Source organism: Gastrolobium bilobum, unplaced genomic scaffold (assembly GCF_033153095.1).
Source record: "Gastrolobium bilobum isolate Gb01-03AN ecotype WA unplaced genomic scaffold, APGP_CSIRO_Gbil_v1 utg1891, whole genome shotgun sequence".
Lineage (NCBI taxonomy): Eukaryota > Viridiplantae > Streptophyta > Magnoliopsida > Fabales > Fabaceae > Gastrolobium > Gastrolobium bilobum.
The window spans coordinates 424,744-451,857 of NW_026899025.1; the positions used below are offsets into that span (position 1 = coordinate 424,744).

The following is a 27,114-nucleotide window of genomic DNA, read 5'->3' on the forward strand; positions in this document are numbered from 1 at the left end:
ACAGCCGCATTTCTTTCAAAGCGGGGCTTAAACCAAGGTGTCGTCTGTCTACGTCTTTGGTTGTATGAATCTCCCCAAATTCGAATATTGTCAAAGCAAAACTCCGAACGTGCTCGTGCTCGTGCTCCTTTGAAGAAGACACACTTCGTATAATAACCATGTCAATGGAACTCTGCCTTTTGTGTGTTTTTCTCTACACACCCTTCACTCTTAAGCACCTATTTCTTAAGGAACAAGTAATATTATTCACTGTTATCATGTGTTTTGGAAATCTGTTAAATGCACACACCCATTACTGCTCTGAAGGCAAAGCTTGGAAATTTTTCAGTTCTGCTCTTGACCCTTTACTTGAATCTATCTACGTGAGTTCTGGGTTTTTAATTTTTTTATGTTTGATATCTTCCATGACCTAAAGAGATCATTTTTGAGTAATTTGCCTTGACTATTTGTTGGAATTTGAATGTAAGTAGACCAAAGAATCGAAAAAACCTTGGAAGTTGCTCTCACAATGGAAATGGATACCTATAGCCAGCAACATAATATTGCTCCTGACACTCTTCCATTTGCAAGGAGGTGAGTTTTATATGCAGAAATTAACCCTTCTAGTGTTAAGTGCATGCATTGTTGTGTGAGTTCTGTTGTTCTTTCTCATTGATGTTGGGTTGGTTTTTTAATGTAGCTATCAACTTGAAGCCTTGGAAAAAGCAATCCGTGAAAATACCATAGTGTACTTGGAGACTGGTTCAGGGAAGACTTTGATAGCCATCATGCTTCTTCGCAGCTATGCTTATCATCTGCGAAAGCCTTCTCATTTCATTGCAGTGTTCTTGGTTCCTAAAGTTGTCTTGGTCAAACAAGTAAGCAACTTCCTCTCTTTATGCCTTTGCAAATTTGAGATATTATTTAATTGCAATGCGTTGATTGTCAAATCATGTAAATCAATACTTTCACTGTGCTTTTCTTTTATGTCTTTTTTCTCCTTGTTATTCACTTGGAAATTTTAGCAAGCTGAAGCCTTGAAAATGCACACTGATTTAAAAGTGGGAATGTATTGGGGAGGGATGAGATTTGACTACTGGAATGCTGATATGTGGAAACAACAAACAGAGAAACACGAGGTGAGAGTTTTTTGCATTTCTTTCTGAAATAAAAGATGCCCTTGTTTATTATAAGAATCTGCTTTGAATAATCATAATATATCTGTTTGTGTTGTGTGCGACATATTCCCGTTTTTCCCAGTTGGGTGTTTGATGTTTTCAGTTTCTAAACTTTATAGTTTGTATTATATTTAATCCCTCTTGGCATCCCACACCCCCTTCCAAAAGAACAAAAACTAAACCATTTTATTCATTGATTTTGTTGATGGCCAAAAAGTCTATCGATATTACACAAGCACATAACAAATATTGGTTTAGTTGAAAATGCCTAAGAAAAAAATTGAAAAAAACTCAGAACAACATTGGTTGCTTCCAAAGGAAGAGATGAGGGGAAAATCTCTTTCTTACCTCTATTCTGTATCACCTTCTTCTGATTGTTCCTTTTGAAATTTATAGCTTGCATGCTATCTTGTAGTTGTTGTCTAATTTTGGCATTTCCTCTTTATTTGCAATGTCTGTACTGAGTTAAAGATTCTAGTCTAGACTGTTTCTAGCTTCAATCTTTATGTTCAAATAAGATGGAAAAGAAGACAATCACTTTCTGTTTTCTAATATTCAGTTGACCTGAATGTGACATGCATCATTTATAACTTTTAGCACGATGCTTCTGAAATTTATCTTTATATGCTGTGTCAATAACACGTACTTACTGTCAGTAATGCTTTTGAATGTATAGGTGCTTGTCATGACTCCCACGATATTGCTTAATAGCTTGAGACATGGCTTTCTCGAACTGAAAATGATAAAGGTTTTAATAATGGACGAATGCCATCATGCTAGGGGTAGAGACGCTTACGCTTGCATCATGACTGTAAGTGTTACACCCTCTCTATGGTTTTCATTAAACTGGTTTGTGTCTTTGAATTTCTTACTAATTCTTTTTATGATAATATATTTGAGTTGTGATATGTTCTTCATTTATATGCTGTAATTTCCCTTCCAAGTTATTGACCTTAAAGATTCTGTTTCTGTTTTTTTTTTTTGGTTAATACAATGAGATCCAGGCTAGTTTAAATACAGGGTGGGGTGCCATGTGAGCTGCTACTCATTAGTAACGTAAAATGTTTTGCTTCTTGTAAGAAGTTTGTAAGGAGGCCATCCATATATGGGTTTGCTACAGATGAACAAAAAACAGTTCTTGGAAGAAGCTTGTTACAGTCCTGTATGCAGTATGCACTTATCTTCAGAAACAACTAATGAAAAAGACTTTTAGGTCCACTCGTAGTCTTGGTCACAATACGCTATCATATAGAAGGCAGTCAACTTATGGTGACAATAATTGGTCTGGAATTTAAACTAGAGGACTTGATGTTGACCATGGATTACATAAATGTAACAAGGTGGTATGTAGTATTGATGCATGCCTTGTGAAAATTTGCTGTACCATTGATCATCTTGCTTCATTGAACGGGATTATAATTTTAATTGGTGATATTGTTCAATAGGACCATGCTTTTTCTAATTTTGTTTTGTTTTTTAAGAGCTGTAACTGCTTTTGTTTGAGGACAATTATAATCATGTACTGTAAGCTGCAGTTCCTCTTTATGCATCATCTGCATCGTGAAGTTTTTGTGCTGTGCAAGTAGTTGTTACTTTTGTAAGATTTGATTGCATGCAGGAGTTTTATCATCCCCAATTAAAACGTGGTATCTCTGACCTCCCTCGAATTTTAGGGATGACTGCAGCTCCAGTTAAGTCAAAAGGTACACAACCCTAGAGAAAGTATCTATTTATCTCTTTGCATTGCTATCTTTTTTCCTATTCTTGTAGTGCTGTCACTTATTCTCTGATGTTGAATTTCCTTTTTCTTCTGTTTTATTTTTTGATCCAGTTGGAAATTCTGAATGGACCTTATCAAAAAATATTCAGAAACTAACGACTCTAATGCATTCAAAGGTTGCTTTTTATTTTCTGCCTAGCTTTTCTTGCTCTCTTCTTTCTAACATGTTATTTTGTTATGTGGCAATATATTATCTCCTTATCTTCTTGGTATAATTGTATATACTTTGGTTTATTAAAGTTTATCATACATATTTATTACAGAGACTATTGATAGGTCCTAAGCTATGAATGTTAACATGCCTAGAGGTATTGGAATCTATACCTACGCTAGAAATTTGTTATTTGACAGTGCGATTAGAATAATTTATTCTTATGTGGCTAATACTCTTTTGTGTTGTAGGGCAATTTAGTATTACCATTTGGTCTTGTAAAGTATTATTTGTTTGACATAATGTTTTGAATTGAAGGTATATACATGTGTAAGTGAAGCTGTCATCGCGGAGTTCATAACAATCTCAACCCCGAAATTCAAGTTTTATAAGGAAAATGGAATCCAATTTATATTATTTGAAGAAATAGCAGTTAAACTCAAGATGTTAAAACAGCAGGTGTGTACATTTAAAGAGATCAACTTTTTATGTATGATCTGAAACAATCAAGAAAAAGATAAAATCCCCATGTATTTTATTTGTCAGAATCACTTCTTCTTTTTCTGTTAGTGCCACTCTAGAAGTTCTGCATTTTTTGATCAGATCATAGTTGATTATTTCCTTGAGGCATTTGACAATGGATATTCTGTTCCTCAGCATGAACTCTCTCTCGGAAGTTCAAATTTCACCAAATCAGCTGCTGAGTTTGCACACAGAAGAATAACAAAGATTTTTTCTGGTTTAATGTTTTGCTTGGATGAGCTTGGTATTTGGATGGCTTTGAAGGTTCTTTCCCTTCTACTGCAGTGATTTTATGGCTTAGATGTATGTTCATGGTTGCATAATTGACATCAATTGTTTGTTTTTATGACAGGCTGCAGAGTCCTTACCTTCGAATGAAATTGAATCACTTTCATGGGGTAAATTGGGGGATAAGGTTGTTAAAAAATTTAGCTGGGATACTGTGCTGACACTGACAACTTACTTGCCATCTGGTAAAGACTCTACAACTATTGAGAGAATAGGTGAAATTTTATATATAAATCTTTTTTACTAACATTCTGTAATTAATTTTTAAAAAAACGTTTTCGTACTCAGATCCTCAATGGTCTATTGGTGACAACAGTAAATCCGATGTGGATATGGGGCTGTTAACCTCCAAAGTTTACTGTCTTATTGACTCTCTACTTGAGTACAGGTTATCATCATGGAAAGGTTTCTTTTAAAGTATTTCAAATGATGTTTTGAAATCATGTATGTGGATTAAGCTGTTTAAATTTCTTGTTGGCTGTCTGAATACCTTTGCTGTTGGTCATTTAATGTTAATTCTCATCTTTCTCTTTTATTGATCTATACTATTTATTTCTCACCTGTTATTAGGGGTGTTCATAGGTTAAGTTTAACTCATCTCACAGCCCAATATTTGATAGGGCTAATCTTGTGAACCCTAACCCATCCCCTTCTTTTCCCAATTAATGACAGCCCCCTGACTGGGTCATCTCAACAAATTAAGACATTATGCATAGCTAATTTTAAAGGTTGGGAATTAAAACTAATGGATCTTTTACAATATGTATTTTATTACATGATATCAAATATGAATATATATTAAAATGTTATGCAAAAGATATTAATTTAAGTCAAGAAATTTTATTATTTATCACTAATTGTCAAAATAATTATGTTTTAAAATGTGTGACACCTTGGGACAACTTGAAGCTTGACCCAAACCTGACCTGAAAATACATTGGGTCTAATTTCTAGAACATGAACCTGTCACAATTAGCTTTGTGCCAGTATGAGTTATCAGGACTGGATGGTTCTTGATCACCCGTACCTTTTATGTATGCATTCACAATTTTCTTGCATTCTGACTTAATATGTAAAACTCCAATGGTTTTGGTCTTTTTTGTACTCACAGGATAAAACTTGTTTCAACTAATTTGATCAATATTTTATATATGTTTTGACTGTATGTATTGATTTTGTGATCTTGTTATGATTATTATTATATCTGTTTTGATGGATCTACCATGTATACCACAATTACAGGGGTTTGACTGATATGAGATGCATAGTTTTTGTGGAAAGGGTAATTACAGCCATAGTCCTTCAGGCACTATTGAATGCCTTGATTCCAAAATACAATAGCTGGAAGACTAAATTCATTGCAGGAAACAATTTTGGATTGCAAAATCAATCAAGGAAAAAGCAAAATGAAATTGTGAAAGAATTTCGTATGGGATTGGTATGTTGCTTTTTTAAATAATCCTCTGTATTGTAATAATCAAATACAATTTCTTATTAAGGAATTATTTTGATATGAAGGTCAACATCATTGTTGCAACATCGATTCTTGAAGAGGGTTTAGATGTTCAAAATTGCAATGTGGTTATTAGATTTGACTCACCTCCCACAGTTTGCAGTTTCATACAGTCCCGAGGCCATGCCAGAATGCAAAATTCAGATTACATACTAATGGTTAAGTGGTAATTCTCTTTGTATATTTCTCTTCTCGGTATTAAGATTAGTCTAGCAATTAGACAAGTTCTAATTAGTATGCTGCGGAGAGACAAAATTACAGCATCAAAATTATGTGTTTTACTAGTTGAAATATATTTTCCCCAAACAACTTCCTTATTTTGTTCCCAAATAACAGTGGGGATTCAGTTAAACATTCTCGGCTAGAGAAATACCTTGCTAGTGGGGATATTATGAGGAAGGAGTCATTGCGTCATTCTTCCTTTCCATCCAATCCTTTTGAAAGTGATCAATTTCATGAGGAAGCTTATCGTGTTACAAGCACCGGAGCCATTGTCAATCTTAGTTCTAGCATCGGTTTGATATATTTGTATTGTTCACGGCTCCCTGCAGATGGGTTAGTTAGTTCATTGCTGCTCTTATTGCATGTTAAATTTTTTTCCTTCATTTTAATGTACCTTAGTTATGCTTTCTTGATCTAGTACGTTTTGCATAAATCCGGCTCTTTTGGTTTTTAATCCTGTTCTCCATTATTTATTCCATTCGGATTAAACTCTCAGGTACTTTAAACCAACTCCAAGGTGGGACAAAGAGACTGGAACATTGTATCTTCCCAAGAGCTGCCCTCTACATCCTATTCATGTACAAGGTGACCAAAAAGTCTTAAAGAATATTGCATGCCTTGAAGCATGCAAACAACTTCATAAGATTGGAGCTTTGACAGATAATCTTGTTCCTGATATTGTCGTAGAAGAGGCAGAGGTGGAGGAATTTGGTAACTTCATGCCTTCTATTCATTTCTCCTTCTGTTACTGCCTTTCATTCTAAACATTATTACCTGAAAATAAATTTCTGTTTATCTATGTAATTCTTTTATGTCTTAAACATTAATCTGGTTCTTACAGGGAATGAACCTTACAATGAGGAGCAACCAAGTTATGTACCCTTTGAATTGGTGAATTGCTTCACAAACAATTGCAACACAATCTACTATGGTTATTTAATGGAATTAAAAGAAGATGTTTGCCATCATACCTCTGTTCAAGACATTCTTCTTGCAGTGAGAATTGAGCTTGATCCAGAAATTGGATGCATGCAATTTGGCATGTGTTTTGACAGAGGTAGCTTGTCAGTAAACTTGAGATACAAAGGAATCATTAATCTTTCCCCAGATCAGGTCTGCTGTCTACTCCTTTAATTGTATGTGGCATATTTGCAAGTGCTAGGTAAAGTCAATGCAGTAATTGCTTGTTTCTTTTTGTTTTCCAGGTTCTTTTGTGCAAAAGATTTCAGGTTACTATCCTCAGAATTCTTGCAGATCGTAAGTTGGCAACTGCTTTAGAGAAACACATTTTTGAAGATGATCTTGAGATTGATTATCTTCTACTTCCAGCTACTGCTATAGAGCAAAAACCAGATGTTGATTGGTTATGTATTAATTCTGTAAATCCATCTAACATTAAGTGTGAGGATCATGCACCCAATATATGGGCCAAAAATGGTCTAGTTTGCACTTGCATGCTGAAAAATGCTTTGGTTTGTACTCCTCATAATGGTAATATTTATATCACCACTGGTATAATGGAATTGGATGGAAACTCGCCCCTGGAAGTAAGGGATGGTGAAGTTACTACATACAAGAAGCACTTTGAACGGGAGTACGTGATTGTTTATGGTTGATGTTTTTTCTCAGGCTAATTTATCTACTTGGGCGCGTTATTCTCATTTATCTTTTTCCAAATTTTAGGCATGGCATTCAATTGCATTTTGAACACCAACTGCTACTTAAAGCAAGAGACATTTTTCAAGTTAAAAATCACAGTCTCGGGTGCAGACAAGAGAAGGACAGAGGTTTACCCTTTAATTTTTCAATTTTGTTTCTTCTGTTGTTTAATCTTGGTGATAGGTGGAATCCTAAGAGGTTAATTGTGCTCATCAATCTTAAAATTAGGATTTCCTATAACCAATATTACTATGAATTGGACTTTTCTGAATGTATTCCTGCTACTGAATGCCCTGTGACTATATTATTGAAAGGAGGTTCGTTAGTGTGCTTATTTCTTCTGAACTGTTTTTTGGGATTGGAACTATTCAAATGACTTCTGCCCCTCCTTGGGTGAGTCACAGAACTTTGGTTTTCTCAGTTGTACAAATATGTATCAGCTTGCTTGTTAACGAGTGCAAAAGGTATAATCTTATTATGAATAGTATCTGTATTAGGTGTGACTGCTCCTATCTACTAGAGTCTTGTTAGCAGTTTCATGATGCCTAAATTTATTCTTTTTCAAATTATAGTTGTATCATGTACCAAAAAAGTAGCAGATATATTTAGAGTTATTTGTCTTCAAGCTCTACCAATATGTGATCCAATTTGAATCCAAACTTTATGTTTTACATTTTCAGAAGCAAGCAAGATCTTTGCTGAATTACCTCCTGAAATATGCTCTGTCATCCTTTCACCAATATCAGATAGTACCATTTATTCCTTTTCGTTTATTCCGTCAATAATGCATAGAATTGAGTCATTGCTGGGAGCTTCCAACTTCAAAAAGATGCATTTGGATCATTGTAGATGGAATGAGATTCCAACAACCAAGGTAGGGTGCTATTGTAATTCTGCAAAATCGCTTACCATTATGATCTAGACAAGTTTATATTTTCAAGGTTTTTTTTTTATTATTTTTTTTAGAATATAAAATTTTATATCTTTTTGTTAATTGACCTAATAGCCAAAAAAAGGTGTAGAAAAAACAGATTGTTTATTTTGTGTTTTTCCATAAATTTTAATTAAAATGTAATTACTTCTGAAAGAAAAATTGAGGTAGAAAGCAGGGCACTCTAGATAATGAGGGAAAAGAATTTCTTCTGCCCTCCTTTTACCCTCCATTATATCAGGCCTCAGCCGATAAACAAATGAAGAGATTGAGAAGAAACTTTTCAGTTTGGAACTTTCTAGGCTACCATCTTTTGGTTAAATTTGTCTTGGTGTTCTCTGAATGTATGGATTTTAATGATATTTGCACATATGGTATCTGCATTTTGCATTGTAGGTCTTGGAAGCAATTACTACAAAGAGATGCGAAGAGACCTTTCATTATGAGTCTCTACAAACTCTTGGAGATTCATTTTTAAAATATGCTACCGGTCAACAACTTTTTCAAACATATCAGAATCACCAAGAAGGTCTCCTTACTGTAAAGAGGGAAAAGATCACTTCTAATGCTGCCCTCTGTAAGTTTGGGTGCAGTTGCAGACTTCCGGTATTCTCTCTCTCTTTTTTATGCTATTGTTAATTTTTTTTTTTATAACAATTGTTGTTAATTTTTTATGCTCTACATCTATTATGATGCTGTCTTTTAGCATTTTTTATACGTACGCCACAATTTCATAAGATGTTTTATCTGTATTTTGGTTTAGAAGTACTATTTCTTCACATATATGGCTGATTTCTCAATCTGTAGCATTCTTCTTTTAAGTGGTATATAAGAAGAATATGATTTCTGATATAATGATTCAATCAATTTTGTAATTAGTTGATCCTGTTTTTCAAAATTTGAGAAAAGAATATAATTTTGAATCAATCGACTGATTCAACTGTTTAGCTGTTATCATATTTGAACAAGTTTTGTAATTTATTTGCTAGTTGAGCAGCGAAGATCAAATTGAAAAGTTTACACTATTTACCATGAGTAATGTGTTCTCTAAATTGTAATACTTATGCTATGAGGATTGGATTGTATTGCTTAGATATTATGTGACCCATTTTCAGCTGAATTACTGTGTTTTTAGAACTCTGCATTATTGTTTTGAACTGTACTTGATTTCAATTTGCTGATAGTGTTTTAATTATTTTTATTGAACCACTATTCTTTTGAGTTGCAGGGCTTCATACGAAATGCGCCTTTTAATCCTAAAACTTGGACCATTCCTGGTGATAAATCTGGAAGTTTAAAATTAGAAGAGTTGGCTTCCAAAGAGAGAAAAATATATGTTGGCGGAAAAAGAAAATTAAAACGGAAGATTGTTGCTGATATTGTTGGGGCACTAATTGGTGCTTTCCTTAGCACTGGTGGTGAAAAAGCTGCATTGTTGTTTATGGATTGGATTGGTATTAAAGTGAGTTTTAATATTATACCTACTGAGAGGAACTTTAATGTTAATCCAGAGAATCTGATAAATGTCAGCTTTCTAGAATCTCTATTAAAGTACTCATTCCGTGACGGTTCTCTTTTAGTGGAAGCTCTGACCCATGGTTCTTACATGCTGCCTGAAGTTCCTAGATGTTATCAGGTACTTACTGTTGTTATTATTTATCATATGGAAACAAGACATTAGCATGTATGTATCTATGAAAGGCAGAACTTTTTGTGACTTGTATTGACTAGTCTATCTTTTTTCAAGTCTTGATGGAACCCTTAAAATAGTACTTGTACTCATTCTTCTTCATGATCAATTAATGATGTTTTCCTCATATTTATGTTATTTGTGTTTCTCTTTTATCACAATTTGTGAATGATAAACTCCTTGCGCCACAGCGACTAGAATTTCTTGGAGATTCAGTATTGGATTATCTCATTACTATGCATATGTACGATAAATATCCTGGCTTGTCATCCGAGCAGTTAACTGACATGAGGGCAGCTTCTGTAAATAATGATTGTTATGCACGGTCTGCCCTTAAGGCTGGGTTGCAAAGACACATACTCCATGCCTCACTGGAACTACATAAGCATATTACTGCCACACTTAATGCTTTTGAAAAGTTATCTTCATCATCAACTTTCGGATGGGAGTTAGAGGCACCATTCCCCAAGGTTAGTTGTTGCAATTCGGTTGATAGGTTCATTTGGTTATCGTCAGAGTCTTGAGATAATGTTAATATATATTATTACTGTCTTCCATGTGGGAAAAAGCTCTTCTAAAGTGAGATTGTCTATATAAAGTGTAAAGTAAGGATGTAATCACTCTTAAATTTTAATAGATTAAGATCATGATGTTCTTTAAATTAAATCATGGGAGGATTTACTCTTATTTTGACACTTAAGAGACAAGTTCACTTTAAGGGAACTTTATCCTTGAGTATGCATAGCTAAATATCTCATTATTGTAGTGCATATAAACCTTTAGAGCAAACACCGCCTTTAAGCGATGGGAGGGAGCACAATCAGCATTTCTGATTTTTTTTTCAGTTTGAGCAATGCTATTTTATATGGGAAAGGTTATATTTACAAATTTTTTGTTTACAAACTACACTAAATATGACTGGTCATACTTCAATCAAGAGTGTATGACCGGTCATACTTAGTGTAATTTGTAAAAAAAGTTTGTAAGCGGATCATTCCTCATTTTATATTAGACTTCTCTAACAATAATACGTGCTAGTGCAACCTGAGTGGACTGGTATTTTTTATTATCAAAACTTATGCTTCTCCACTATCAAAGAACCTTGCAAACTTTATTCTTCGGTGGTCATTAAACAATGTGCAACTGCTTTGTCCCCGCTTTGGTCATTAGTTCTTTGACAGAATTTAAAGGTGTAATATGATTGTCAACTACAACTATAAACTGTTACAAGTCTCATGAGATTGTTCCTATTGTTGAAAGGTACTTGGAGACATTATAGAGTCTCTGGCTGGAGCAATTCTTGTTGATTCAGGATACAATAAGGAGGTTGTGTGGCAAAGCATAAGGCCTCTTTTGGAACCCCTTGTCACACCTTCAACATTGAAGGCGCACCCCGTGAAAGAGTTAACCGAAATTTGCCAAAAGAGAAATTATATTATGGAAAAACCTAAGGTGTCTTGCAGTGGTGGTGTTACAAATTATAGAATCGAGGTACAAGCTAATGGGGTCTTACACCAGTATGAGTATATTGGTTCTGCTGATAAGAAAACAGCCAAGAAGATAGCATGCATGGAAATTTTGAAGTCCTTGCAATAAACACATAGCCACTGATGTACGTGCCTTGTGTATATTTGAATCATTTGTTGGGAATTGTAAATGAGGCCTTATGAATAACTATATATAAATAGTATGCAAATATCATTATTTTCGTGAGCAGCTTTTGGGAACTAATGTGATTCTTAGTTACGCAAAGTGAGTGATCCCAGAAAAAGAGATGAAATATCTGTTATGACAAGGGAAAACATTAAAAAAAAAATTGTTTTAATATATATGTTTGCATGAGTTTCTTTGTAAGAGGATGAAAATGAAAAATAACTAATTTTCATTATGAATGTTAACAAAGTTAGTAATTTAATTTGTAAATCAAATAGGAGCATTTTCTCATTAAACCTGGGAAAGCAAATCGGAAGCTACAGGGGAAGGAATTGCATGCTTGTCTGAAATGACCAAAACTTCAAATGGATCGGTTGGCATGTCAATTGAAACCCTGGCTTCACTGTTATGCTATTACAAGTCCCACATTGATTGTTTATACAACTAATGTGGCATTTATAAGGTCTTGAACACTCTCACCCTTTAAGTTAGCTTTTGAGTTGGTGATTTCAAGATTCGGCTGGATTAAGGTGTCTTTGGGTATTGAATACCCTTTAAGTTAGTTTTTGAGTTGGTGATCTCAAGATTCGGCTGGATTAAGGTGTCTTTGGGTATTGAATACTGACAGGTGAGTGAAGTGTCTTTGGGTATTGAATACTGACAGGTGAGTGAAGCCGGTCCAAAGGAGAAAAGGGCTTTGTAATTCAAATTATCGAATACAATAGTTGATACACATTCACAAATTTAATGTAAAAATAAATAAGCTTAGTTGTGGTATCATTTTTGCATCCATGACATGTTGGTTTACAGGGCAAAAAATCTTCCCAACAGCTAAAAGTTTCATCATAAATTCACGATTAAAAAATTATGGAAAAATATATGAACTGTAAAGTATATATATTTTTTGTTAGATAAGAAAATGTTAAATCTTAGATACTGCTCTGTCGCCATATTACATTATCTATTTAATATTTAATTTACAACTTCAAAATGAGAAAATTCTTGACATAACACCTTGGTTACCATGTTTTCATTAGGTAATAAAATTTGTGTTACCATTAACCACGGATTAAAGCACCTTAAGACTTTCATAACTTATCTGTTAGAGAAGTATATAAATTATTGATGGCCTTCACTTAAGAGCTTAAGCTTTTGGGTTGAATCAGTTCTTTATACGGTATCAGAGCTTTCTTGACCACAAAGTCACGAGTTCGATCCTTACCGCACCCCACTTTTTAGTGGAATTAAAATAAGCACAAAGTAAAACAAAAAATTGGATCAGTGTAATATCCACACTTCAGGTCACGAGTTCGATCCTTACCGCACCCCACTTTTTAGTGGAATTAAAATAAGCACAAGGTAAAATAAAAAATTGGGTCTGTGTAATATCCACGCTTCAAGTCCAAACGGCTCTTGTGTGAGGAAATGTGTTAGAGAATAATATAAACATTACAAAAAAGGCCCTCACCCAACACCTTAGGCTTTGTTTGGGAGTTTAGAGGGGAAGGACAGGAAAGGGATGCAAGGGGGAGGGAGAGGAAGGAAGGGAAGGAAATTGAAGAGTATTCTCTTCCCTTGTTTGAAAGTTAAAAAAATGGTAAGGGAGAAAAATAGAGGGTTAATCAGATATTTTTACCATTTTACCTCATTTTTAAAATAAATATAATAATTATATTTTACAAATTAAATTAAACTTAAAATTTCTAACAAAATTATTTATGTACTTTTCACAATACTAAAAAAGATCATATTATCGACGAAATTTCTACGTTGTAAACGATGAAAATTTCATCACAAAATTATTTTTTCGTAATACTTTTCGTCGAAAAGCGACGAAATTTTTTCTCCGATAAAAATTTTCACAAAAATAAATTTTCTATCAAAATTTTCGACGAAATTTAGTTTTCGTCAAAAGTTTTGACAAAAAATGATTTCCTCCATCAAATGTTTTAAACGAATAAAGAATTCCGTAAAAATTTTGACAGAATGTTTTCCGTTCGAAATTTCGATGGAAATATGTTTTGACAAAAATTTCGACGGAAATTGTTTTGTCAAAAATTTTAAGGGAAATGTTTCATTCGAAACTTTCGACAAAATTTAGATTCTGTAAAGAATTTTGACAGAATTTTTTTCCGTCAAAATTTTTTATCGAAATATTTTTCGTCAAATTTTTTTACGGAAATATTTTCTGTCAAAATTTTTTAACAGAAATGTGTTCTGTTAAATTTTTTGATGAAAATGTGTTTTATCAAAAAACTTGACGGAAATATTTTCCGTCGAAATTTTTTGATAGAATTTTTTTTTGTCAAAAAGTTTAACTAAAATGTTTCTGTCGAAGACTTCCGACAAAATTTAAATTCTATAAGGAATTTTGATGAAATTTTTTTCCGTAAAATTTTTTCGATGGAAATGTGTTTTGTTGAAAATTTTGATGAAAATGTTGTCACAAATTTTGAAGGAAATATTTTTCGTCAAAAATTTTTACGGAAATTTTGATGAAAATGTTTTCCATAAAAAGTTTTGACGTAATTGTTTTACGTTGAAACTTTTCGATGGAAATGTGTTTCGTCAAAACTTTGGACGAAAATATTTTCATTGAAAATTTTGACGGAATTTAGATTCTATCAATAATTTTGACTGAATTTTTTCCTTAAAAAATTTATGTCAGTGATTATGGCAAAATCTGGTTCCGTCTCTAATTTCGTCTTTAGTTTTGACGAAACTTTTTTGACGTATATGATTTTCATCAAAAATTTCATCACTATTTTTTGACGAAATATTTTTCGTCGATAAATTCTGTCGGTATTTGAGATTTTTCTAGTAATGTCAAATTTAAAAATGATTCACATTATGTAGTTTTTACATTTTAATGTTAATGGTAGATAAGTAATTTTTAATATTTTTCCCCTCAAACCCCCCAAATTTGGAGAACTTAAATTTTAAGAAGAATGAGGGTTTTGGAGGGTTTAGTAAAAACCCCCAATTCCTTTCCCTCATTTTTTTTAACTCACAAACAAGGGAAGGGCTTCATAAAACCCTCTCTTCCCTTCACTTCCCCTCCAAAAATCATCTCCCAAACAGAGCCTAAAGTTTTGGGTTGAAGTGGTTCTTTACATGGTATAAGAGCCTCATATTCCGGGTTCGATCCTTACTGGCCCCCACTTTCTCTCATGAAATTTTTTAGCACAGGTAGGTGGGTCTGTGCATTATCCACTCTTCATGTCCAGTGAGCTCTTGTGTGAGGGAGCGTGTTAGAGAAATATATAAACCATTGACGGACCTTCACTTAATTAAGCTTTTGGCTGAGTTGGTTCTTTAAATTATCAATACCAGCTGAGAAATTCAAATACCTATGATGGATGAGATGTGTTTCACTATATCTAATTATGAAGTTTCAATGCTATTACAATAGGATATTTGTCTCCAATCTGAGTCCTGACTTTGTATTTTTCATTTTCAGAGGCAAGCTAGATCTTTGTTGAATTACCTCCCAAGCTGTGCTCTGTAATCCTGTCACCAATATCAGATAGTACCATTTATTCCTTCTCATTTATTCCATCAATCATGCATAGACTCGAGTCATTGCTTGAGCTTTCAACTTAAAAAAGATGCATTTGGATCATTGCATGCAAAATGAGATTCAAACAAAGGTAGGTTACTATTGCAGTGCTGCAAAATCATTTATCATTATAATCTAGATAAGTTTATATATATTTATATATATATATATATATATATATATATATATATATATATATATATATATATATATATATATATATATATTCAGAATAGATAATTATATGTTTTTACGTTGATTGTCATTAATAGCCAAAAAAGATATAGAAAAATCCATGGGGCAGCATGCAATAAAAAATACATTTTTTCTACATTTTTTTTTGGCTAGTAAGGACAATTGACAGAAAGATATAAAACTGTCTGTTATGGGAAAAAAAAATGAAAATATAAACTTGTTTAGATTATAATGACGGGGAAGGTTATATTTACAAACTTTTTGTTTATAAACTCTTACAAACTACACTAAGTATGACCGGTCATACTTAGTGTAATTTGTAAAAAAAAATTGTAAATGAATCATTCCCCTATAATGATAAGTAATTTTGCAGATCGGATTTAGTAGCCTAACTTGGTTGTTTAAGTCTATTCTGCATGCACTAATTTCAAATGCAACTTTTTTAAATTGAAAGCTTCAAGTAATGACTCAAGTCCATGCATGATCGACGAAATAAATGAGAAGTAATAAAGGATACTATATGATATTGGTGACAGGATCGTAGAGCACAATGCATAAGGTAATTTGACAATGATTGTGCTTGCTTCTGTAAAGTTAGGATTTAGATTGGATCACATATTGGTAGAGCTCAAACCTGCAAAAGTTTCATCATAAATTCATAATTAAAAATTGATGGAAAAAATTATACGAATTATAAAGTATATAGATATTTTTTTGTTAGGAAAAAGTTACATCTTAAGTACTGCTTTGTCACCTGATTACACTATCTTTTTAATATCTAATTTGTAGATTCAATTAAAGAACTAGATAAAGATTATATTATCATGCTTCAAATTTATGGTCCTCCGGCTTTGAGAAAAACATTAATCGGAACAAGAAGATAATCATAATTATAATTTTCGCACAAGCCAGAGGACTCACAAGAACAATAGCTAAACATCCTGCAATTTGTGCTGGCTCTCAATGTTTCTCACCAACTTGATTTTCTCTCATCTCTCAAATATTTTTTCCACCATCGTCCTATTTATAGGAAATCAATACAATATCAAATAATAAGAGATATTTGCAACATTAATTAAGTAATTATATAATATCAGTCCTAATATGAAATATAATCTTCTATCATAAATTCATCAATTATGAAATATCAATCCTAATAGAAAAATAATCTCTCAATAATTACAAAATATATTGTCTTAAATGTTCTATCAATGATATAAATATTCTATCAATGAACTTAAATTACTTCGTTTTGCATAATATGAGAGATGAAGGGCATGTTTGAAATGTGTTTTTAAAAACACTTTTTTTTATTATTTGGAAAAAAAATAAAATAAAATATGTTTAATAAAGCCTGTTTTGTAAAAACAATTCTAAAAGTTATAACTATTTTAGTTTTTAGAATCAAATTTAGAAATTATATCTGAATTATTTTTGTTTTATATTTTGATTTTTAACTTTCAAAACAAACAAAAAAACACAGAAAACACCTATTTTATTAACTATTCTACAAAATAGTTTTAAGAACAAAAAACTAACAACACAATCAAACTGACCCAAAATCTCACGTTATTTTGGATTTGATTGAGTGAGCTCAGTAAAAATGAAAGGAACGATAGATTTAATAATATGAGAAAAATAAGTGTCATTTTAAAGGACATAAAATTAGATCATTATATGAGAAAGATAGATACAAAGAGGTGAGATTTATATCTTTATTTTTTTATCTCTATTTTGCCAGTAAGACTCACACCTCTTTGTGTCTATCTCTCTTTTTAAAAAGATATAAGTTTATGTACTTTAAAAGGACACACACTTTATCTATAAAAAAGAAGGACACATACTTTTCCGTAATAATATTAGTATAAAGTGCACCAAAACTTTTTATAAATTTATATAAAAATACATTAAATAGAAATTATATAGTAAACGATCGACGAAATGAATTTTTATATAATTTTTAAATTTCAAATAGATTTGTAATTAATTTATTCATGAAATAGGAATTAATGAAACAACTAAAAAATATTGAAGTTTGAGTGTTTGAAGTAAAATAAAATAATTTGCAAATGTTTATGCTTGCCTTAACATTAAAAAAAACGAAAACAAAATCTCTTTTAAGTTATTAAAATAACAAAATGTTTTTCTTGAAACCTAATTCCATTAACGACAGTAATTTATTAGTCTAGCGTAACTCTTATGACACTAAGAACACAGATATAGCCTTTGGGAAAATATTGTATTTATTCGATATTCTAAAGGACTAATTTAGAACAAAAATTAATTAAACAACGAATATGAAAACTAAATTGAAAGTTAGAGGTTAAAGTATGTTTTCGTTGAAATAATCTTATTTAAAAATTTAGAAAAGTTATTAAAATATAATTAAGATTGAGTAAAAAAATATTTTAAAAAGATAAGTATTGTAACATCTCCCGGCAAAGTGTGTTGGTGGGTCGAGTTAGCGTCGTGTCAAGTCTGACCCGCAAATCAAATTGTCATATCGTATATAACATGTTTTTGTTCGTATGTCAAAAATTAAAATCCGGACACGACCCGCCACATATGACGGGTCACACGGGTTGACTCATAAAAATTTAAAATTTGATTTTTTTCTAAAAAAATTATAAAAAAGGGGAAAATTGTATAAAAAACGTTCGTTGACCAGTGACCTGCAATTGAGTATGTCAAAATCATCAAAATTTTAACCTATTTTTTTTCATTTTTTTGATAAAATAAAATTGTGGGTTGACACGCGAGTCAACCCATGACACGATACGATATTAATTCATGTCATTTACCTCAATTCACGCACGATCCGTATGGATCGATACAACTCGTATTTTGATGTATTGTGTCACACGACCTGTGGGTCGTGACACATTTTGCCATTATTTTGAATTTATTAATGTTATGCATAAGTTATTCAAAAACAGTGAACATTAATCATACGAAAATATGATTATTATCTTTAGACTAGCTAAATCGGTTTCAAAAATATAAGTCAGATTCTTCTTTTTATTTATTTAAATGTAGTTCCAAAATACATTTGTATTAAACCACTAGGATTGATTGGTTTAGTGGCGAAGAATTTAGATAATTTATATTAGATTATGTGTTCAGTTCCCACCATTATATAAAAAAAAATACATTTGTATTTATTACAATCGGTGCTAACATATGTAAAATTAAATATAATCAAAATCGAAACGTAGTATTATATAGAATGTTTCCATATAATTCAAATCAAAGCACATTCACTAGATATAAATTTTATGTAAGCACCCAAGTGTGGTGGCTCAGTTGGTAGCATGGGGACTGAGTGGTAGGAGAGGACCTCGGTTCGAATCTCACCAACACCATCTGGGGAGGGGCATAAGTACCGTAATCCTGAATTCGCACCCGAACTCTGGATTAGTCCCATAGGTGACTCAAAGAGTCGAACCCGTGGGAATACCAGGAGGTTCTGATTCGCCTCAAAGAAGTAATTATGATCAGTTACAAAAAAAAAAAATTTATGTAAGCAGTAACAAACATTAGTAGATAAAGTTAATTTAAAAAAAAAATTGTGGCGTTGTCAGCCATATCTTTGTATAAAAAAATATATTCCATGACTCTAATCAAATAGGAAATGTATAACAATACATTAATAATACTTTTACCCAAACTAATTGGGGTTGGTGGTAGTTAAACTCAAATGAAAAAAATTGAGGAAAAAAAGAAAGGATAAAAAAATTAAAAGTATATATAAATGACCCTGGAAATTAAAAAAAGCAATGAACAGTTAAATGAAAAAATAAAATAAAATAAAGTAAAACTAAAGATAAATAAGAGAAAAATACATGATAGAAAAAAGAGATTAAATAAATAAATAAAATAAAAAATAAAGAGGAAAAAAAAGAAGAAAGAAAAATGAGAGGTAAAGAAAGAAATACAAGGAGATATAGAAAAAAAGGAGCATATAGAATATAGGCAGAAAAACAGTTCTAATCCTCCACAGTGCTAATTGTTTTTTCTCCAATTCTTCCTCATACACATCATCCGTCAATTTATATATCTCACTCCATTAAGTCTTATTTTACTACTTTCTCCAAAGTAAGTTTCGGTCGTGCTCTTTCCCTCTTTGTGTCAATCTCTTGATAACAAACTGTTGTTCTTATGGGAGCATTTAACGGTCTTCGCCCCAAACTACCTCAATCTATATTCTCTCATCTTTTCATCAATCAGTGCTGCTCCTACTTTTCTTCGAATATCTTCATTTCTTATATTATCCATTTTCGCATGACCACATATCCACATTGACATCCTCAATTTTGTTACTCTTATTTTATGCTCGTGTTGCCTATGTGTTGGCAACATTCTGCTCCATATAACATTTCAGGTCTATACCGATGCACTAAGTCATTTAATTCATCCACTCTACTCTAATTCTATTATATACATCATCATCGATCTTTCTACCTTTTTGCAAAATTGAACGTAGATATCTGAAAGTATTTTTCTTGAATATCTCCTGTCCAAGCAAATGCACATAATCCTAATCTCCATCTCTTGCTAGAACAAACTCACACTTCATATTCTTAGTTTTGCTCTGACTTAGAGTAAATCTTTTAGACTCCAATGTAATTCTCCACAATTTTAATTTTCTGTTAACACCATCATTGATCTCATCAATAAGCACACTATCATCTGCAAACAATATACACCATGACACTTCATCCTGGATATATTTTCTTAGTTCATCCATAGCTAGAGTAAACAAATAAGGACTCACTACACAAACCATGATAGGAAAATAACTTGATGTTCCATTACAAATTTTCACACATGTAGTAGCATCATCATACACATCCTTGATTGGTTTTACATACTTTGATGATATTTTTTTCTTCTCAAAAACCCATCATAGAACCTTTCTTGGAACCATATCATATATCTTCTCAAGATCTATAAACACCATACTAAGTCTTTCTTCTTTTCTCGATATCTTTCTATTAATTGTCATATCAATAAAATGGCCTCCACGGTACATCTTTCCAGCATAAATCCAAATTGATTTACAGATATCTTGGTCTCTCTTCTTACACGATGTTCAATAACTTTCTCCAACAATTTCATAGTATGACTTATAAGCTTAATGCCTCTATAGTTAGAATAATTCTTAATATCTTCTGTAAAACCCCTAATTTTCAACAATTTTTAGAAAAGAGATAGGATCCTTTGACACCAATGTCAAATTTGAAGTTTGACACCTCATTTGAGAGCCATTAGATGAAAAAAGATCAATAGTGTCACATGCTTACGTATCAGAGTCGTTGATTTTTTGATCTAATGGCTCTCAGATGAGGTGTCAAATTTCAAATTTGACACTGGTGTCAAAGGATCCTACCTCTTTAAAAATTATTCTTATAATAGCATAATTGCCAAAAATCATATCAATCATTTATTAAGACCATATACCTATTGCAAAACTAAATTAAAGCCAATTTGAGAAAAATGTTACCGCCGCACTTGTAACACGAACAAGTGCATGGCTAAATTTATCATAATTTCATAGCAAAATATATTCATCATAATATTAAAACTTCAATTTGTAAAGCCAAAGTCTTAGGTTTATCTTAAAATATGTCTTGTACATTTATTAAATATCAAGCATAAAATTATAATATTTAGGACTAACTTGAAATGTCTGAGCGTTATCCTGACTACCCACTGCTAGCCCCAATCTTCACAAGTCGCAACCTGCTTCACTGAGGGTTTGCTCCCCGAAGGATCATTGCAGGACACAATCATAAAAATAAATAATCAGCAAAAGCTGGTAATCTCAATTCAAAATACAATAAATATAATTATAACTCAAATAATCATCATAATCAACTCAAACATCAATCTAAGTATGTCATTCCATTATTAATCTTATTTAGTTCATTTAGTGAGAATATTGTTGGGAAAATTCGGGTCCCTCAAACTCGGCTAAGCAGCCTTTGTGCGGAAGTCAATCAACAAGATCCTGATCTCGGATCTCGGCAATACCTCTGCCTGAATTTCACCAGGTCAGGCAGCGCAGCGGAAAAAAACAAAACGAAAAACAGGAGAGAGAGAAGAAGAACACTACCAGATTTAACGTGGGAAAACCTTCTTCAATGAAGAAGTAAAAACCCACGGGATCTAGTCCAGATCAAAAAATCCACTATGAAAATAATGGTTACAAAGAATTAAAATACATCAATGTGGTGGTTAACACAACCTCTCCAACAATGGTGATAATCGAACTACCCTAGAGAGTTTCACTCAAACTCTCTCTAGAGATCTCTCAAATGCAAAGCATAAAGTTTTGCTCAAACAATCAAATAATTTTTCTCTCAAATTTGTTCTCTCAATCTGACCTAGCCTCCACCCACAACTAATGAGTATATATAGAGGAGCTGGAAATTAGGGTTAGGGTTTTTAGGAAACCCCTCAAATGGGCTTGGGCTTAGCATTGAAGGAGGAAACCCAACAAATCTCCCCCTCCGACTTCAATGCGTTGGCTTCAGCATCAACCCGGCTCCTTCACAGCAGTCTTCAAATTTTCTTGCTGGAACCGGCTTTGTCATCATGTCGGACCAATTTTGGTCAGTGTGCACCTTGACGAGTTTGAGCTCACCACCTTCCACCACATCCCGGATCCAGTGATACCTCACATCAATATGCTTAGTGCGGGAGTGATAGGTTGAATTCTTCGCAAGATGGATTGCGCTTTGATTGTCACAACCCAGCTCGTACTTGTCTTGATCATGGCCGAGTTCCATGAGGAACTTCTTCATCCACAACATCTCTTTGTTTGCCTCAGTAACGGCAATGTACTCAGCCTCAGTTGTAGATAGTGCAACACATTTCTGAAGTCTTGATTGCCAGGAGACAGCTCCCCCGGCAAATCTCATCAAATATCATGTAGTCGACTTCCTCGAGTCGGCGTCTCCCCCTAAATCAGAATCCGAGTAGCCTTGCAACTCGGCTTTGCCTTCTCCAAATCGGAGACATAAGTCAGTCGTACCTCGGAGGTACTTAAAGATCCACTTCACTGCTTCCCAGTGCTCTTTGCCAGGGTTTGACAAATACCGGCTTACCATTCCAACAGCATACACCAAGTCGGGTCTAGTGCAAACCATTGCATACATCAAGCTTCCGACAACGGATTGGTACAGGACCTTCATCATCTCATCTTTGTCTTCATCAGATCTCGGACATTGCTTCTGGTTCAGCTTTATGTGTCCGGCTAGGGGGGGTGCTCACTGTTTTGGCTGTCCATGCTGAATCTCTTCAGAATCTTCTCAATATATTTCTCTTGACTCAGCCACAGTAGCTTCTTCTGTCTATCTCGGATGATCTTGATTCCGAGAATCTGCTTTGCAGGGTCGAGGTCCTTCATTGCGAAGGACGAGCTCAACGCCTTTTTCAGGGAAGCTATCCTCGATTTGTCTTTCCCTACAATAAGCATGTCGTCAACATATAACAACAATATCAGAAAATCTCCGGCCTCATACCTCTTCACAAATACGCAGTGGTCGGCTTCAGTCTTTTCAAACTTATGATTAATCAAGAATGATTCAAATTTCTTGTACCACTGCTGAGGTGCTTGCTTCAAGCCATAAAGGCTCTTTTTCAATCGACATACCAAGTCTTGGTCTGGAGCTTGGAATCCTTCAGGTTGCTCCATATATATTTCTTTTTCTATGTCACCGTGAAGAAATGCCGTCTTCACGTCCATTTGTTCTACCTCGAGGTCCATCGAGGCCGCTATGGCTAACACGGTTCGGACCGAGGTCATTTTCACCACATGAGAAAAAATCTCCTCAAAATCAACTCATTTCTTCTGATTGCAGCCTTTCACTACAATCCGGGCTTTGTATCTCGGCTTTTGCCCGTTCTCTTCATTCTTAATCTTGTAGACCCGTTTATTTTTCAGAGCTCGTCTTCCTTAAGGCAACTCGGTCAGCTCATAAGTCTGATTCTCGTGCAGAGACTTCATCTCGTCTTGCATTGCCTTTTCCCATTCTTCTTTTTCTGAGCTCGTCACAGCCTCATCATAACTCTGAGGCTCACCGTCTTCAGAAACAACGGTGTATTCATCAGATGGGTATCTCGTAGAGGGTTTTCTTTCTCGAGTTGGATATCTCGGCTGTTCTTCAGCTTGAGGACCCGGTTCATCATTCTCATTCCGGATCTCATCATCAACTCGGACCTCAATGACTTGGTCATCTTCAGCTTGTTGCTGATCATCATTTTCTTCATTTTCTTGATTTTCTCCCCCTGCTTCAGCTCGGACATGAGGGATGGGTTCTTCACGTCTGACAGTAACCTGGACTTTGGGCTTCGAGATGTCATGAATGTTCTCATGCTCATGAAAGATCACATATCGACTTCTCACGATCTTCTTATTGATTGGATCCCAAAGTCGGAACCTGAACTCACATCTCGGCGAACCAAGATAGATGCATTCTTTTGTCTTTGCATCAAGTTTAGCCCTTTCATCTTTAGGGATATGCACGAAAGCTCGACATCCAAACACCTTCAATTGATTATAGGCCGCTTTTCGACCTGTCCAGACTTCTTCTGGAATTTCTCCTTCAAGTGGCCGTGATGGTGAGATCTTGATCAAGTCAACAGCTGTTTTGACGGCTTCTCCCCAGAATGATTTCGGCAATCCGACATTGGATAACATGCTTCGGACCTTCTCTTCAATAGTCCTGTTCATCCTCTCAGCCAGTCCATTCAACTGTGGAGTCTTGGGGGGCGTCTTCTCAAGTCGAATCCTGGTCGCTCTGCAGTATGCATCAAATGGGCCGCAATACTCACCACCATTATCAGATCGGACCACATTCAATTTCTTGCCAGTCTCCCTTTCAACCATTGCATGGAATTCTTTAAAGGATTGGAGTACCTGGTCTTTAGATTTCAACAGATATACCCACACTTTACGGGAATGGTCATCAATAAATGAAACAAAGTACTGAGCTCCTCCAAGGGATCTTTCCGACATGGAGCAAACATCAGTATGGACGAGGTCAAGAATATACCTGCGTCGTCTTGGTTGATCCGGTCTCACAAAAGAAACTCGGTGCTGCTTTCCAACTAGGCAATGCGTACAACTCTCCAACACTTGGCCTTTCAACCCGGTTAATAATCCTTTCTTGTTCAGGATCTGGAGCCCTTTCTCGCTCATGTGGCCTAGGCGCTTGTGCCATAGCTCCAAGCTAGGTTCATCTTGGACAGAATTGGCTTCTCCGCCATTGATCTTTCCTTGCATCACGTACAAGGAGCCTTCCTTCTTACCTCGGGCCACGACCAAGTTTCCCTTGGTCAGCTTCCATCTAACACTACTGAAGTAGTTTACTAACCCGGCATCATCAAGTTTGCCTACCGAGATTAGGTTCAAACGCATGTCAGGTACATGCCTTACATCTTTCAAAACAAGTCGGCATCCGACATCCGTGGTCAGAGTTACATCACCGACACCAACAATCTTGCTAGTCACTTGATTTCCCATCTTCACGACTCCAAAATCACCACCTCGATAAGAGGAGAAAAAACCTTTGTGTGGAGTAACGTGGAAGGAGGCACCAGAGTCAACAATCCAGGTGCAGTCATCATAAGCAACATTCAAATAATTATCCTCACCAAGGAGGAATATCTCGACATCCGGGTCGGCAGCCACCGCAGTGGTGCTCTTGTCTTCCCTCTTCTTGGGAATAATCTGATCCGGCTTCACAGAGCCGTTCTTCTCATCATTCTGCAGGGTCCAGCAGTCTGGCTTCTTATGGCCTGTCTTTCCACAGTAAAAGCACTTCAACTCATATTTCGGTTTTGACCAACCTCTGGACTTTTCTCGTCTGTCACGACCTCTACCTCGGCTTTTGCTTCTACCGCGGGAGTCAGATTTCCCTTTGTTCTCAGCAACGTTGGCCTCAGACGTACTCGAAGTACCTCGTTCTCTTCTCCTGGATTCTTCGCCCAGGAGGCTGTCTGTCACAACATCCATTTTCAATTTTCCATCTGGAGTCGAGTTATTCAGGGTCACCACCAGAGTATCCCAGCTTTCTGGCAGCGAGCTCAACAACAGCAATGCCTTTCATCAATTTTCATATCAGCCTTTGACAGCTGATTCACAATACCTTTGTAGGTGTTCAGGTGTTCAATCATGCTCATGTCGTCCTTGTATTTAAGCTTAACAAGTCGGCGAACCAGGTGTGCTTTGTTCCTGTGAGTCTTCTTCTGAATCATGGACTCTAGCTTCGTCCATAACTCATACGCGTTCGTGAATTCAGACACGTGCTCAAAAAGGCTTTTATCAATATATTTCCTGATCGTGGCTACCGCCTTCCGACTCAGGATCTCCCACTCCTTATCAGTTTTGCCTGCCGGTCTCTCATCAAGGATAATGGGCTCATACAGATCTTTGCAGTAGAGATGATCTTCCATCATCGGTCTCCAATAAGTGAAGTTGTCTGCGGTTAACTTGAACATATCTCCATCATGAGTTATGCCACGGGTCTCCATCTCGTCTCCCTCATAACCCGTCGAACTCGGGCTCTGATACCACTGTTGGGAAAACTCGGTTCCCTCAAACTCGGCTAAGCAGCCTTTGTGCGGAAGTCAATCAACAAGATCCTGATCTAGGATCTCGGCAATACCTCTGCCTAAATTTCACCAGGTCAGGCAGCGCAGCGAAAAAAAACAAAACGAAAAACAGGAGAGAGAGAAGAAGAACACAACTAGATTTAACGTGGGAAAACCTTCTTCAATGAAGAAGTAAAAATCCACGGGACCTAGTCCAGATCAAAAAATCCACTATGAAAATAATGGTTACAAAGAATCAAAATACACCAATGTGGTGGTTAACACAACCTCTCCAACAATGGTGATAATCAAACTACCCTAGAGATGTTTCACTCAAACTCTCTCTAGAGATCTCTCAAATGCAAAGCATAAAGTTTTGCTCAAACAATCAAATAATTTTTCTCTCAAATTTGTTCTCTCAATCTGACCTAGCCTCCACCCACAACTAATGAGTATATATAGAGGAGGTGGAAATTAGGGTTAGGGTTTTTAGGAAACCCCTCAAATGGGCTTGAGCTTAGCATTGAAGGAGGAAACCCAACAAATATAACCATGGTAGACCCGAGAAACCCTGCAGCCAGCCTACCTATGTGACTCAGGAAACCCTATTGCCAGCCACATATAATCAAATTTGGCCATCATCAAAAAATCAAACCCTAGTGTGCACATCTCTCACCAAAGTTGCTACTAGTACCCCGCCAAGCCCTGCTGACATGTACCACTTTGGGAAGAACGGAAAACATCATTTTCACATCATATAACATATGCTCATCACTTTCAGGAGGTATCATCCCAAAAACTATCTTCCCACTATTATCTTATCACAATCACACACAATGAGAAAAATTCAATATTGTCACAAATCACATTTTTGAAAAATTTCCTTAAAGAGTATCATAATTTTCACATCAATTACTCAAGAGCATAATAACTTTCACATTAATTATCCATGAGTATCATAATTTTCACATCAATTACCCAACATTTATCAAAAGAAAGATCCGCATCACACATAATCAATTATCCAATCATCTTGTCAAAGATAAAATTCATACCACACATTATCAATTATCCATCATCTCCATCTATTGTGATTAAGGAAATAGGCTCATACCCAAAAATAATTATATGATTTTTTAAAGGTTAAAATTAAACCCAACAAAAGGTATACACTATTATTATTATTATTATTACT

The 27,114-nt window shown here is 34.6% G+C and overlaps 1 protein-coding gene across 1 annotated transcript; it reads left to right on the forward strand.

The window, feature by feature from the left end:
• Positions 1-458: 458 nt before the first annotated feature.
• LOC133286342 (endoribonuclease Dicer homolog 2-like) lies at positions 459-11,569 on the forward strand. Its single transcript, XM_061483748.1, has 22 exons — positions 459-573; positions 680-857; positions 1,005-1,118; positions 1,834-1,968; positions 2,776-2,860; positions 2,989-3,053; positions 3,407-3,547; positions 3,746-3,874; positions 3,963-4,083; positions 4,187-4,286; positions 5,141-5,336; positions 5,417-5,577; positions 5,748-5,966; positions 6,130-6,344; positions 6,475-6,746; positions 6,839-7,227; positions 7,317-7,420; positions 7,973-8,166; positions 8,620-8,829; positions 9,452-9,859; positions 10,105-10,383; positions 11,174-11,569. The coding sequence occupies exons 1-22, from the start codon at positions 509-511 to the stop codon at positions 11,507-11,509; spliced, it is 4,116 nt and encodes a 1,371-aa protein (XP_061339732.1). The 5' UTR covers positions 459-508; the 3' UTR covers positions 11,510-11,569.
• Positions 11,570-27,114: the final 15,545 nt, after the last annotated feature.